The sequence below is a fragment of the Cornus florida genome, unplaced genomic scaffold, assembly GCF_030987335.1.
Source record: "Cornus florida cultivar Cherokee Brave unplaced genomic scaffold, ASM3098733v1 CherokeeBrave_3.0.0_Hap2_Chr08, whole genome shotgun sequence".
Classification (NCBI taxonomy): Eukaryota; Viridiplantae; Streptophyta; class Magnoliopsida; order Cornales; family Cornaceae; genus Cornus; species Cornus florida.
Genome location: NW_026775578.1, coordinates 56,230,577 through 56,246,942, shown reverse-complemented (window position 1 = coordinate 56,246,942; position 16,366 = coordinate 56,230,577). Strand labels below are relative to the sequence as shown.

At 33.9% G+C, this 16,366-nt stretch overlaps 1 protein-coding gene and 1 pseudogene across 1 annotated transcript; both read right to left on the bottom strand.

The window, feature by feature from the left end:
* Nucleotides 1-2,501: 2,501 nt before the first annotated feature.
* On the bottom strand, nucleotides 2,502-5,474 carry LOC132270308 (7-deoxyloganic acid hydroxylase-like; annotated as a pseudogene).
* Nucleotides 5,475-12,484: 7,010 nt separating this feature from the next.
* On the bottom strand, nucleotides 12,485-14,538 carry LOC132270307 (uncharacterized). The gene is made up of 3 exons (XM_059771491.1): nucleotides 13,980-14,538; nucleotides 13,012-13,679; nucleotides 12,485-12,901 (listed from the first exon to the last, which is right to left on the bottom strand). Exons 1-3 carry the CDS (start codon nucleotides 14,536-14,538, stop codon nucleotides 12,485-12,487), a joined length of 1,644 nt encoding a protein of 547 aa, XP_059627474.1.
* Between the last annotated feature and the right edge of the window lie 1,828 nt (nucleotides 14,539-16,366).

The following is a 16,366-nucleotide window of genomic DNA, read 5'->3' as shown; positions in this document are numbered from 1 at the left end:
ACTTATTCCTTGATGGATTGTGCTTCTCTTTTAAGTAGTGTAGTGTTAGTTGGGGAAACAATTCATGCTTGTTCTTTGATGTTCCATGCTTTTGAATGCAAGAAGCATATGCTCTAATATTGTGGTGTAATGGAATTTTGAGCTTAATGAAGGATTAATGACTAGTTATGATATGTTGTATCTTTCACATGTGTTTAGACAATTTATTCCTCTCCCAATAGATATTTTGTACCTCTCACATGATGTTTAGATAATGCATGTTTAATTAAGTCATCCTTATGGATTGTTTGGACTATGAGCTTAATGAAAGGTTCAATGACTTGAATTGTTATTTTGTTATCTTCACATGATGTTTAGACAATATATTCCTCTACCAATAGATGTATTGTGGCCTCACACATGTTGATTGAGACAATTTGCACTTGTTGAGTCACCCTTACCAATTGAATGTCTTTTACACACACAACATTGTTGCAACACATTCATTTCCCTCATTAGTCACTTGATTATGGTTTGGAATAGTATTGTTTGGTGGTGATCTCTACACCCCAAGACCTTTCCTTCTTACTTACTCTTTATCTTATTGCATTGCTTTATTATAGTTTAGCTCATTTAGTATAATCAACCAATCAATCAACAATTGTGTGATCATTCGACCTACTAACCCTAATTATCATAGTTTCACAATTCGATACACCATCTAATCCCTTGGGACGATCCTTACTCGCCCTATCTATATTTTATATAGAGAAAGGTAGTAGTGGCTTTCTATAAATGTAAAACTTGGCCACCTCCTAAATTCACAACTCTTCAAGCTTTGTTGGTTGTGGCGACTCCATCAAGGAAACCAACAACAACGATTACACACCCAGCTATTCTTTTTGCTATGAATATCCTCAGTCAATTTATGCAGGCTCCACGGAAACCTCATTGCGATACTGTTTTACGTCTTTTACGTTATCTGAAAGGCTGTTCGGGTAAGGGTATTTTATTGTCTTCTATGAGTTCTCTTCAACTTATAGCTTATCTTGATTCTGATTGGGCTAGTTGTCCAATTGCACGCCAGTCTACAAGTGGATATTGCAGTTTTCTTGGTTCAAGTCCGATCTCTTGGAGGACTAAAAAACATGTTGTTTCACGTTTATCTGCTAAAGCTGAATATCATGCCATGGCTCAAGCAACATGTGAGCTCAAGTGGCTAACTTTTCTTTTGGCTGATTTTGGGGCCACTTCACCAACATCTACTTTATTTTGTGATAATCAAGCCGCTCTTCATATTGCTGCCAACCCTGTCTTTCATGAGCGCACAAAGCACATTGAATTGGATTGCCATTTCATTCGTGAAAAAATTCAGCGTGGGTTGGTTCGAACAGCTTATTTAGATTCATCTAAGCAGCTTGCTGATGTCTTTACGAAGCCGTTAGCAAGTGATCATTTTCAACGTCTTCTTTGCAAGTTGGGCATGATTGATATTCATGCTCCAACTTAAGGGGGAGTATTGCGCCTTAATCTTCTCCGAGTCCTACGAAAGAATTTCCACCAAGAAATTTTGTTTCCTTTTCTAATTATTGTACCATATTATATCTTTCTAGAATTATCCTGCAGATTTTAGGAGATTGATTTATTGATTACCGATTTTAGGAGATTGATTTCTTTCCTTTTCTATTTAGGGAACTCTGTATTTATTAACGTCTGTTGTACAAAATTGTAGATGAATGGATATTTTTTCTTTCCCAATTTTCTAATACGGGTATTCTCCAATTGGGTTGGATCTGTTGATAAATGTGTTTAATTTTCTATCTTAAGTGCCGCCATGGGAGATAGCGGTGATGGCGTCCATGGATGGGGAAGAAGCAAGAAGCAAATTTGTTATATATATATGTATATATATATAACAAATTATAACTCCCTCCAATTAAAGGATGACAACTCAATTACTAATTTAAATATATTAAAAATACTTGTTTATATATATATATTTTTTGGTAAGTAAAAATACTTGTTTATATATCCCGTCAGCAAAATTATTGATTAAGATAGGATGACTTGTTAAAATTTTGATTTGATATAGGGATAATAAGTGCCACATCAATACTCAAAGTAATGAAACGAGTAGTTTAATTGATGGATAGAATGGTAATTTCATTTCTTAGTTAACGTTGTTTGATAGTGTGGGGTAAATTGCAACACTCCTATAGTTTAGGGGGCATTTTTTAATTCGAGGAGATTTTGTGCAATCTGGTCATAATGCACTTAACCCTACAAACTATTTTCATAACAATCACGCAATCAAAAGGAATATTATTAAGCTCAACAGAACATGGCAAAAAGAAGTACAACCAAGGAAAACAAAATGCAGATGACGCGATAGAGAGAAATGCCCAACAAAGAGACCAGCAGGCACTCCGGCCAACAAATTCCTGAACTTTGGCAAGTGCAAAACAACCATCGAACCATATATGGAAACTTGTGGTCGATCGTATGATGAATTTGAAAGCACGCTATAGTTTGTGCAAAATCATGTGAGCACCATATTGGGGTTGCATAGTTATGAGAGTGTAAGGAGCATGGACATAGGATGGTGAAAGTTGAAAGGAGAAGCATTGCAGAATGAGCGCCATGGCCACTTTGGCTTCTAACATTGCGAAGTTTTGTCCAGGGCACATCCGGGGTCCCCAGCTGAAGGGAAAATATGAGACTTGGCTCTTAGTTGCCTTTGACACTCCTTCAGCAAACCTTGGTTCTGCATTCATGAGAATATATTGGTTATGAACTTGCATGTTTATTGAAAATTTTCAAGAATTCTAAATTCCAATATTATGTTTAAGAATTCAAACAAGTTCACTAATGTATCTTAGGGATAATTACCTATACATGAAGTTTTGGACTCGTATTTATTATTTTATGGAGTCAAAGCCATGATAATTTACAAAAATGGAATTGACCAAAAAACTGACGTGATTATGAAAAAATATTATTCATTTATCCAAACTAGTCTTACTATTTTCACTATCTCTTTTGTGCAAGAAAATGAACAGTGATTTTTCATGTTCATTTTAGTCAATTTCATTTTTTCGAAACATAATGACTTTAAGAATCCAAAACTCTATGTATGTGTAATTATCCCTATTTTTTTTCTAGAATTCCAAAAGATAATATATAGAAAACAGTTAACAACTTTTAGGCGATTTATCCCATCATAGTCAGGTTTATTATTTCCAAAGACTTGCACAACTTCTTCTCTAGCGCGCTCTTGCCATACTGGATACCTACTCAAGAAAAACATGGTCCACACAAGCAAAGTAGAGGTGGTGTCCTGCCCAGCAAAGTAGAATAGCTTGCACTCATTGATCACCTCTTGAATACTTAATCCACTCTTCTGGTTGTTTCCATTTTTTTGGATCTCTTCCATACTAGATTCCAGTAATATACCCAATAAGTTATCACTACCAGCTTCTCTTGTCTTCATTGCCTTGAGTCTTCTATTGATGATATTACTTATCGAACCGCACACTATTTTGTCGATTTCTTTCATCCTTCTGTTTGTCTTAGTTGGAAAAAAGCTACACATAGAAGACGGACAGCTTGAATATTCATCATCTATGTATGTAACAGAAGCGGAATTAGTGTAGTTTAAGTAGAAACATTTTGAACTTTATGAGTTTTACGTACGTACCTCCGGCCTGGGATGTAAACAGACTGTATAACCTGAATTGTAAGCTCGGTTAATTCTTTCATAAGGTGGAGTGTATCTTTTCCTTCTTCATAGCTACTTCCAAACAATGTCCTCAAAATCGCATCGCAGCGCGCTTAAAGTTTCAAGATCAGGAAACACATCTACCTCACATGATCCTGCTCCAGCAGAGACCATCTTCTCCCATTTGTTAGTTATCTCAATACAACTCGAATGAAATGCAGGTAACATAAGCTATAAAAAACAAAAACAAAAACAAAATTAAGTAACCCAAGAATCATCTGTATTAGATTTGCTAGAGAAGTTAAATGCTTAATTTGGTTAATCAAGCATATTTATGATTCAAATTAATCAATTTGGAAGGCTTGTTAAATTCATTTCCACACAAACACAAGTTGAAAACGCATGTATGATATGTATATATATATATACAAGTACCGTCAACTTCTCCATACGAAAAGCAGGGTTAATAATTCTTTTGTTCATAGCCCATTTGTCACCCTCTAAGCTTCCTATTCCAGTTAGAAGTATCTTGGTTATGGGATCAAGTGCCCTATAATTATTCTGAAATTTATAATACTTGGTCAACACTTCCCTTACTAGTTCAGGTTCTGTGATGTGCAATCTTGGTATCCGTCCAACCCACATAAAGGAATTCTTACCTGCAAGTAACACTCACTCGGGTTAACAAAAAAATCAATTATATATATATAACAAATTAATGATTGCATATTGATGATTGCATTTAGATTCATAATTTTATTTAAAATGAAAATTAATTAAAAATTATTTTTTTTGTTCATATAAAGATATTTCCATACCTTTATCTTTTTTTTTTTTTATCCTCTAATTGAACAACCAATGTAAACAATGGGAGTGATATAGCCCTATCAACGGACCAAAATGAGTAAATCCATATCTTATTTATTTAGCTAATGAGTTATCAGATTCAGATAGTTAACAGGTTATCAGATTGAATGTTCCTATTCATATCTTAAATAGTTAGAGAAATCAGAATAAAATATTTTCCACTGACATGTCTAAATATAAGTTTAGATGGATTGGAGAATTGTTAATCCGTACATAGAGGATAGTACATAATATAACTATGCAACCAAATGAATATAATGGTAGATAATTAATATATATGAATTTAATAGTATATAGTTAATATATATAACGTTCATATATAATATATTGTAATGTAATAACTATATATGTATAATTTTAATTGAATCGAATCACGGTCAGATCGGATTACCTATAATTCATATTCGATTTATTAGGATAATAAATTATTAGATTAGAATCATTATGGAACTATTAAATTTTTTATTCAATTCATATTTGGATGATCGAATTAGATTCGGATCAAATCTGATATAGTGACAAGTCTAATGTGAAATATGTAAAATAATACGGGTGTAGCAAGTCTGACTAGCTTTTGGAAACATGTATACCATGCATGGTTCGGAGATCGCTAGCTTGTGAATAAAAAACATACCACAGTTGGACACGGTATTGAGGATGTGGGGTGTGGCACGTTGCTCGATGTCATCAGAGATATTGATGGGCTTGGACAGAGCTTGTTTGATCAACATAGAGCTCTCTCTATCATCTCCAAAGAACATACGATAGGAGTTTCCAACTTTCCATTGAAACCTTGCTCTCTCAAGAACTTCTCTAAATACTTTGGTCTGAACCACACCCAATTCAAGACCTTCCATGCCCACATCATAATAAAAACAACACATGACACTGGAATCGAAGTGTACATCATTTCTATCTCTACTTCCACAAAAGTTTCTCGATCGTAGAGAAATACTAGATGAGATAGAGGAAAGAAGGCCAGGTGGAATGGTATAGATTTCTAATCTTAATTGGTGTGCGTTTGTGTGTGTGTGTGTGTGTGTGAGAGAGAGAGAGAGAGAGAGAGTTTTTTGTGCAAGGGTGCTGAGCTACCTGTGGGTTATTTATAGTGAAGAGCGTGACAGAGGGTATTCGAGCGGACACTAATGAAGGTTCACTGCATGGACCGCGCTATCAAAAGAATGCATAATTTCTTACATATATATATCAAATGCATCATTTCTATATAGATATCACATGCATGTTGGAGAACTCCTTAATTATAACATGATGATTGATGTAGACTCCTTAATTTATACGATTGGATGTTTACAGTTCCAGAAAAAAATAAAAAAAAAATAAAAAAATAAAATAAAATAAAATAAAATTGATGAATCTCCTCCACTATCTACACTTTTATATATATATATATACACACACACTCTTATTTATCGTTTATATGAAGTCGTGGTCCTGATATTTAAAAAATAAAATTGACTAAAATACTGACATTGATATTATAACTTAATACCCTTATTATTTTCAATGCCACACTTGCAGAAAAAAAAGAAAAACAAAAAAAAAGTACATGTGTGCACAAAAAGAAATATCTATAAATTAATGTAATGGTAGCTTGGCAAATGAATAGTGTTTTTTCAATTTTATGACTTTAATTTCATAAAATAATAAAGGGCTTAAATCATTTTTATCATAAAACCCCAACTTGTTTGTATAAACCCTAACAATATTACCAAGTTATCACTTTGCCCCAATTCTGTCAAAGAACGGTTAATTAAGAGCTTATTAAATTACACAACAAAAGAAATGAATACTTGCAAGATGAAAAAAAATCTTGTAAATACCTCTTACAAGGTTAACTCATATGCGATAACAAGCCATGCGGTAAATAGTGAATTTTATTACCGCATCCAATTAAACCATGTAAATAACCATGCACTTGTCATCCGGTTAATAGATTTTTTTAAATATTGTAATAACATTTTACCAGGTTTTTTACACCCTGTAGAAAGCAACTTGAAAAAAAAAAAAATTCATTTCATCCCAGAGCAATAGGCATGTTGCTGCACCTATAAAAGCTTCATAATAAAACAATTATGCCCCCAAAGACAATTAATGCACACCATTTCATCTCATCGTATAACAATTAATAAACCGAAAGCTTGTCCGGCCACTATACAAGTTAAAACCATATTTTACTATTCAATCATCAAACAACTCAAATCATTCAAGTATATTACAATTGTTATGAAATCTAGTGAGAGCAGAGAAAGAAAACGAAGAAAAGGCCAATGATCGATGAATAGGTGTCGAACAACGCAACAAGGACCACAGTACCAACATCTTGTTTCCATCATTGACGTCAATCACTTGCTTTACTGCACATTGCACACAATCCTGCACGATAAAAACAAACAGCCCCAGCAACATGGTTTACTAATGATTATAATTTGATTGAAATAGAAGGAAGCTGAAACTCATCTGCCAAAAGTCAAAACAAACAGCCCCCAGCAACAGTAGAAAAACACCCATCCCATTAAATGAGCCCCTAGTACACTCTAACCACTAACCAGCAGGTCCTAAGTTCCTAACCAAACATGACCTCTACAGGTTATTTTTATTTAAACATGACCTCTACGAGCATTATATATATCACACAGATCAGATCAGAGATCAGATCACAGAACAAAGCTACCCCAAACTTTTTGTTCTTTACCCTTCGTTCTCTTTCTATTTATCATCACAAATCACACATACATTAATATATATATATATGCACCATATATATATACACACACAAATACCATAATTAAGCAGTTATCTCTGGAGGTTTATAATACATTCTTTAACCAAAATAAATATTGGTGCTGATTTCAGGAGCTTCATAAATTACTATGTTTACTTTGTAAGAACAAGCGCAAGAACAAGTGCATATAAATATTTGTATAGGTTATAGAGGGTACCTTCCCAAAAGAAGCACTACTTTATCTTGATGAACTTGCTTGGCCATGCAACTGGTTCCCCTTTAGCTTCTTCCAGGTAAAAGTAATTGCGGCTTGCCCTATACAATGTTGCTTCAGTGTCATTAACATAGTTCAGCCACACTTTCCAACAGTCGGGACCAAGTAGAACACCCTCTATAGTAGCACTAGGATCGGTCGAAGCTATTTCACCACTAGCAACCACTTGTCTTGACCCACCCCAATCTAACAAATCACATTCCAATCTATTAATATGATTAGTATTAGGCTGAACGTTGGGAGTGTCATTGGGCAGAGCACTTGAATTACCACTTGACTGCCAAAGATGAACAAATAGAGTTGTCACATAAGAATCATTGCATACTTCAACAGATTAGGATACTTCAACAGAATAGGATGAAGAAAATTACTTACCATCATGGATTTTGGTTGATTAATTTCACTTGTAACCCCCACTCTAAAGGCTTCCATTTGTTGATTGACGATATATTGTATCTGAGCCTCATTTTTTTTTTTATTGTTCGCGTTGGTGTATTTGTGCATCCACTTTTGAGGGAGTTACCCCAAAACCAAGTCCTCGGACTCTCCCCGGACGTTCTGGCCCAAATGCTTTTGAGAGAGCATCATCATGGATAGTGCCTGTGTTCTCGGAAGTCTTGGAAATTTCTTGCACTTTCCTCTGCAATATTGTGCATAATATATGATTATTAGTTTATCAAATATTAATGATTAAGTTAAATAAGGAGGAAACAAGTATTACCATTGTCTCCCGAGTTGTTTCATTAAGTGGTTGCCCATTTTTTCTCAAATGTCCTTTAATCCATACATCAACTCTTGACATCAAATCAGGTGTAGCACTCTCATTTCTCTACATAATAGTTATACATACAGAAATCAATCAGTAATTATATATATTTATATTCTTAAAGAATACAACATTTACATTAACAACTATTATAACCCAAAGCATATGCAATGAAACAAGGAAACAATTAGTGGTACCATTTCAGCCTCTAACCGAGCATAGCCTTTACGACTCATAGTGCGTTGAGTTTTCTGCCAAGCTCTCATTTGTCTAAATTTTTCACTTTCTGCCTACAGAACATACAAGTTAAAAATCATAAACACACACACACACATATATATATATACACAAAAATACACAAATATAGCAAGAGATGATGCTGATGACAACAATGATAATGCATGATAAAATATATTGATCATATGACAAGCAAAAACATCAGAGTGAAGGTGGCCTTCCAAAAATTTAGCCACTTCATGAGCAAGTGAGAAACCAAACCCTGCATCACATTCAAATCACTTTTAAAAATAAAAAATAAAAAAATCCCGAGTTGTTTCATTTTTTGTTCTGGATGATTGTTTCTGACTCCACTTCCAAATCCCTCAACCTTGTAGTAAATGATCTCATCATAATGATTGTTTAATATGATGTCATATGCTAATTAATTACTGAAAATAAATTTTAGAAGAAGAGTCTACATATCAGACCAAACTTGGAGAAAACAACCAAATTAAGTAGCATAATAGCAACATTACTAGTATATTTTAAAGGTCATAGTCTATTTTAAAGGTCGTTGGGCTAATATATGAAACTTATAGCAATCGAAATAGACTTCATATTGCTTTTCAGCAGCACACTAGCAACATTACTCAAACATAAACTAAGAAATACAGAGCTAAAGAGATCATTTTTACCTTGGACTCTTTAGAACAACGTTTTCTAACAAATTCCATCCATTCTTCCATTGATCTGACATTGTCCGGTTTCATAAGAGCGGCAGCACGTGAATTTTTTCCCACATCCCTTATCTTTCTTGTAACTTTCGATTTATGCCCACACCAATTTCGTCCCATGAGTTTAAAAGTCATTTTCTTATGACAATACGGGACCACAAATCTTTCCTACACGAGTTTAGTAAAACACAAGAATTAAAAAAAAAAAAAAAAAAAAAAAAGGGATACTAATCATAATACTCATAATAATGAAAGCATAATAAATTTGCTAGTACCTTTATACATGTCCACAATCACTCTTTGGTTACCTTCGGCACAAGTTTCCAAGATTTGAATGTGATTTTCACCATCTCCCTTGCTAGTATCCCCAAACAACTAGTATATTTAGCAGCTTCCTTCCCAATTGGCTGCCCTCTTTCATTAAATGTCATTGAAATTGGTTCACTCTTTTCTATACCCAAATCTTTCAGTTTTGCATTCCCCCTACCCTTCTTTTCCTGGGTATCCGTTGTGCTCTCATTGTGATTTTCAATAGGATCAGATGTAGCCCCAACGACTCCTATGATATCATCTCTAGAAGGTATGTGTGGAGAATTGGAAACCCCCTCTGATATGTAGATACCATTAGTGCTTTGATTTCTCATCAAAGCTATAACAGCTCGCTGTTCTTTTTTTGCTCTCTTAGCACCTTGCTCTCTTGTCACTGAAATTGGTTCACTACATCTTCTGCCCAAGTCTTCTAGTATTGCCTTCCCCTTGCCCTTTCTAACACCAGCAACTGCTATGATATGATCACTAGAAGTTGTGCGTGGAGAACTAGAAACCCCCTCTGATATGCTGATACCATCTGTGCTTTGATTCCTCATCGAAGCTATAATAGCGAGTTGTTTTTTTGTTCTTTTAGCACCTTGCTTGGATGACTTCAAATATGCAAAATAAGCATTTTCATAAAACTTACGTAACTAGAAAAACATCAATTATGCAAAGTCAAGTCAGAATTTACCTCTACATGGCTGAATATAATACCCTCAGCACTTTGATTGCAGTTAGCAGCTTGCTGCAATTTTTTTGCTATATTAGCACCTTGCTTGGATGAATTCAAACATGCAAAACAAGATAGATTTTAACAAATTCATAAAACTTGAGCAATTAGAAAAACCTTTAAATATGCAAAGTAAAGTCAGATCTTACCTCTACATGGTTGAACATAAAACCCTCAGCACCTTGATTGCACTTAGCAGCTTGTTGTTGTATTTTTACCATCTTAGCACATTGCTTGGATGACTTCAAATATGCAAAATAAGATAGACATTAACATTTTCATAAAACTTAAGTAACTAGAAAAACATCAATTATGCAAAGTCAAGTCAGAATTTACCTCTACATGGCTGAACATAATACCCTCAGCACTTTGATTGCAGTTAGCAGCTTGCTGTGGTTTTTTTACCATCTTAGCACATTGCTTGGATGACTTCAAATTTGCAAAACGAGATAGACATTAACATTTTCATAAAACTTAAGTAACTAGAAAAACATCAATTATGCAAAGTCAAGTCAAAATATACCTCTACATGGCTGAACATAATACCCTCAGCACTTTGATTGCAGTTAGCAGCTTGCTGTGATTTTTTTGCTATGTTAGCACCTTGCTTGGATGACTTCAAACATGCAAAACAAAGTATTCATCAACCAATTCGTAAGACTTAAGTAATAAGAAAATTTTCTTCTATAGAGAATAGAAGAAATTCAATACTTACTTGTGCAGGGATAAACATAATACCCTCAGCAGCATATACTCCCATTATTTTGTGGTTTCTTTAGAGGCTGAAAATTCTGGCAACCCATTATTTTAGCAGCATATATATTCAAAACATAACCACAAGACATAAAAATCAACAGCTATTAAGCACCCACTTTGAATTAATCCATAAATCAACAGCTATTAAGCACCCATTTTTTGGTTTTCAGCTTTTTCTTTTTCTTGTTTCCATCAGCTGGCACATTTACAGTCACGCCCTCACAACCCAACCGTGCATAATGCTCATCATCATCGTTAACATTTGACCCAAGTTTTGATACATCTAATGGCGTGGGTGGAACATATGCATTATCTTCAAAAGTATCCGACTCATAAAACCCTCTTGGCGGTGCTTTAAGAACAACATACCAACTTGAATTTTCAGTGTCTCTAGAATAAAAAATTTGTTTTGCTTGTGATGCAAGAATAAATGGATCTCGTTCAAATTGACTTTGACCTTCGTGGAGGTTAACCAATGTAAATCCTTCATCAACTTTGACACCAGTATTGATGTTCGCCCACTCACAATTAAATATTGGAACTTTTAATGAATAGTAGTCTAAAAATATGATGTGCTTCAAAACCCCATAGTAAGATATTCTCCCCACAGCTTGATTTGTGTCTCTAGCACTAGATTGACAAACAGTTTCAGCCTCTAAAGAAACACCACTATTTTGTGTGCTTCTCTCAACATCCCTTGTGTGAAACCTCTGCCTATTAATGATACAACCAGAATGGGTTATTACATTTTTCTGGGCCCATTTGCAAGGCACTTCAACATTTCTGACACATCACTACCACTTGCTTGTACTTTATCAGCGAGCCATGCAAAAAAAGTCTCTATATGTTTCCTTAATAGTTCATTTTTATTCCTTAAGAGACGCTTGTCCAAACACTTAAGCTCCTTCAAATGAATTCTATATGAAAAACAAATACGAAAAGAAAAATGTTAAGCTAGTTATAAAATTAAATTATATATTAACAATTTTCGGTGCCTTTACACTTACTCAATATACGGTACCACTTCTGGATTATTGAATAACACATAACGATGCGCTATCTCCAACATGTCAGAAGGCATTAATAAATGCATAACCTAAGAATTGAAAACAAAATGTTACATGAAATAAGAATTGAAAAAAATTAACAATTGCATAACCTAAGAAGTTAAATACCTCTCAAATGGATACATTCAACGATATTGTACCGGTCCACAAATGCGAGCTTCTCTTGCAATGTGAATTGTTAAATGAACCATCACGTCAAAGAAAGATGGAGGAAAAAATCTTTCAAGCGTGCACAAAGTCTCTGCAATATCATTCTCACATTTTCTAAGGAGTTTTTATCGATCACCCGTTGACATACTTCATTAAAATATGCACACAGTCAAAATATTGCATTCCTAGAACCCTTCTGTAGACTACCCCGTAATGCAACTGGTAACAATTGTTGCATTAAGACATGATAATCATGTGACTTTAAGCCAAGTATCTTGCATTCATCTATCAAGACACATTTCCCAATATTAGAACTATAACCATCAGGTAATTTTAACTGTTGTAACCTTTCACAGAAACGCCGTTTCTCCATCTTTAATAACGTGTGAGGTCCTGCTGGCAAGTAAAATTTATTGTCTCTCTTTATTGGATGCAATTCATCCCTAATGCACATCTCTTGCAAATCCAAATGTGAATTGAGACCATCCTTTGATTTTCCTTTCATATCCAATAACGTTCCAATAATACTCTCGCACACATTTTTTTCAATGTGCATCACATCTAAATTATGACGCAAAAGTAATACCTAGCATGCCAAGTGAAAAAAATAATAATAATAATTAGTAACGTTATGCACACCATATGCAACTGAAAAATGTTTAAAACATTATATTTATTTTAATACAAATTATTTACCTCCCAATATGGTAACTCGAAAAAAATAAATTTCTTCTTCCAAGGACAATCCGAAGTTTTCTCACACTTCTTTCGCTTTTTATCTTGTTTTTTATATTTTCCCCATTCCTTTTTAATATTCTTAACTACACGAAGAATGTCTGTTCCGGACAAAATTTTAGGTTTCCCCCTTCTTTCTTCATTTCCATTCAACCAACGTTTTTTCCTTCGAAATGGGTGATTGTAAGAAAGGAATCGTCGGTGGCCCAAGTAAACATGTTTCTTACAATGAATCAGCCATTGAGAGCATGTGTCAGCATCACATGTTGGACAAGCTGTTTTACCCTTTGTTCCATAACCAGAGAGATTAGAAAAAGCTGGAAGATCATTCATTGTCCACATCAAAACCGCCTTCAAATTAAACCTCATCTTACTGTGTGCATCATAAACCTCCACACCTTTGTCCCATAACTCTTTTAAATCTTCTATAAGTGGTTGTAAGTATACATCAATGTCATTCCCTTGTTGTTTTGGCCCTGGGATTAATAATGTGAGAATCATATTCTCTTTAGACATGCATGACAATTCAGGAAGATTATACATCACTGGCCAACAACTATATCTAGAGCTAAGATCCCCAAATGGATTGAACCCATCAGAAGATAGGCCAAGCCTCAAATTTTTGGGATCTAATGCAAAATCGGGCCACTTTTGATCAATTGTGTCCTATGCAAGGGAATCAACTGGGTGTCGCATCTTCCCATCTGAACTTCTGTGAGTAGAATGCCACAATAATCCTTCTACCTTATTAGTTGACTTAAACATTCTCCTTAGTCTTGGTATTATTGGAAAGTACCGCAACAGCTTTGTTGGAACATTATTTTGAATCTTTTTAGTATGTGTGTTGACTTTCCATCGTGAAGTATCGCATTTTGGACATTTATCCAGACTTTTTTTCTTTTTTCGAAACAAATAACAATCATTAATACAGGCATGTATCTTTTCATACCCCAAATCAAATGTCTTGAGTAACTTTTTTGTTTCATAAAAACTAAGGGGAAGTGTGTTGTCATCTGGGAGCATGTCATCCACTATTTTAAGGAGTGCACTAAATCCTGTATCAGATAGATTATATGCAGTTTTGTGCTTGTATAAAGCAATAATGGCAGAAATCCTAGTATACTTTGTGCAACTAGGATATAGATGTCTTTTGGTATCTTCCAAAAAAATTTTGAATTCCGTTTCTCTTCCTTCATTTGTAGGCTCTATAATATCATTACCATCGTCATTGTCACCATCATCATCACTACTAAAATAAACATTTCTATACATCCTACACGCCTCTGTCATTTCCACATCATCTCTATCTCCTTCATCTTGTTGAGACATAGGACTTTCTCCATGAAAAACCCAAGTTTTGTATGTTGGTTCTATTCCAAACATCACCACATGTGCAAACACGATATCAAAGTGCTGATAACATGCATTTAAACAGTGCCTGCAATGGCACATGATCTTATCTGGGTTTCCAGCATTAGCTTGAGCCATATCAACAAACCTTCTAGCTCCATTTTTATATTTTATCGAAGCTCTACAAATACAAACTCATAATTTCATTTTATTGAAACAAGTAAAATTAAAATACAAAAAATCCTCAAATCAATTCAATTTCATGCAACAAACAATGCAAAGAGAACGGAACATAGAAATCATGTTGTTGTATATAATAATTTTCTAAAAACAGAGACTAATAATATCTCTAGGGTTCTATGTGTTAAAGCTACATTTAATTTCCTATAATGAAATCATTTTAAGGTTCGAATTTCAACATAATATAGTAATTTGCTATGTTGATGAACCAATTGTGAAACACAAAAACTGAAACCTACATAACTCCTTAATTAAGAAAAAAGTTTTTTCTTGGACAGGGAGTGAAAAAGAAGCAGAAACAGCACGGCATTTTTTTATGAATAATTAAGAAAAAATAAAAAGCGATCTCAAAGCAATCAAGCAACATACACTAGTTCCAGATTGAAATTTACTGAAACTAAAAGCATTAAAAATATATTAACTTGAGCCATATCAGCAAACCTAAAATTAATGTGTACTTACAACCACTTATAGAAGATTTAAAATACAAAAAGTTCAGGTACCGTGTGTGTGTTAACTTCTTATGATCTATCATATACTCTGACTAGAGTTAAAATACAAATAGTCATTCACTAGTTGGATAGAGGTTCTATTGTGTAGAATTATCATGCAACATTCTCAGTGACAAGAAAGTCTTATAGTTGTTTTTCGATGTTAATATTTCTTGAAATTCTAACTAAATTTTGCATCTGCAGAGACGTGGGATTAATGCACTAATGTTCAAATAGCCCAAAGGATATATAATTTTTATACATTATGTGCTAACTAAAATAACCTGTTAGTAATGCGAGACCAGACTTTGTCCATCATCTTTGTCAACCTACTTGAAACCTACATGTACCTTTTGATGAAACAAACCATGTTTTGTAGTGACAGAAGTACATCAAAGCAACAAAGCATTTGCATATGCACAAACCAAACAAATTCATACACATTGTCCCCATAAATACGAACCTTAAACTATAGGCATCCAATTTGAATTTAGATACACAGTGAAGCACTTTGAATTTGATGGGAAAACAAAATGATGGAAAGAAAGAACCCGGGAATGGTTTTGGGCCATTTCACCTATATAACAACACATACATTGCATGTATTATATTAAGTGTCAAGCAATATAGAAATACCAAAGTGAAACATTATAGAGACATTTTGTCGAACATTTGGAAGTCATACAAATACTCTGCTATAGAGAAGATCCTCAAATCAATTCAATTTCATGCAACAAACAATCAAAGATATCAGAACAAAGAAATCATGTTGTTGTATATAAAAATTTCTAAAAACAGAATAGTAGAGAAGACATAGCATGTAAATATAACATAAACATATGAATTTGTATATATAGATTGGGAATGTAATATAAAACCTAATAGAATCATCACAATTTCAAGTATTTGACGAAAATATGCAAATATATATATATACACACACACATACACACACATGTTATACATATTTATAAATTCCTAATTAGGAAATTTTCACAAACACCGATTCTACGTTTGAGTAGAGAAATTGAATTTCTCATAACAATAGATCAACATAAATGGAAGCTAACGAAGTTATATGTGTGTGTGTGTATATATATATATTGTATATATAGACAGAGAGAACCGTATACGACATTTGAGAGCTGAGATTCAACTTTTGAAGGTCAAAGAAGTTGAGAGAGGAACTTACAGAGGACGCCATTGCTGCTTATGTAGAGAAAGGAACTTACAGA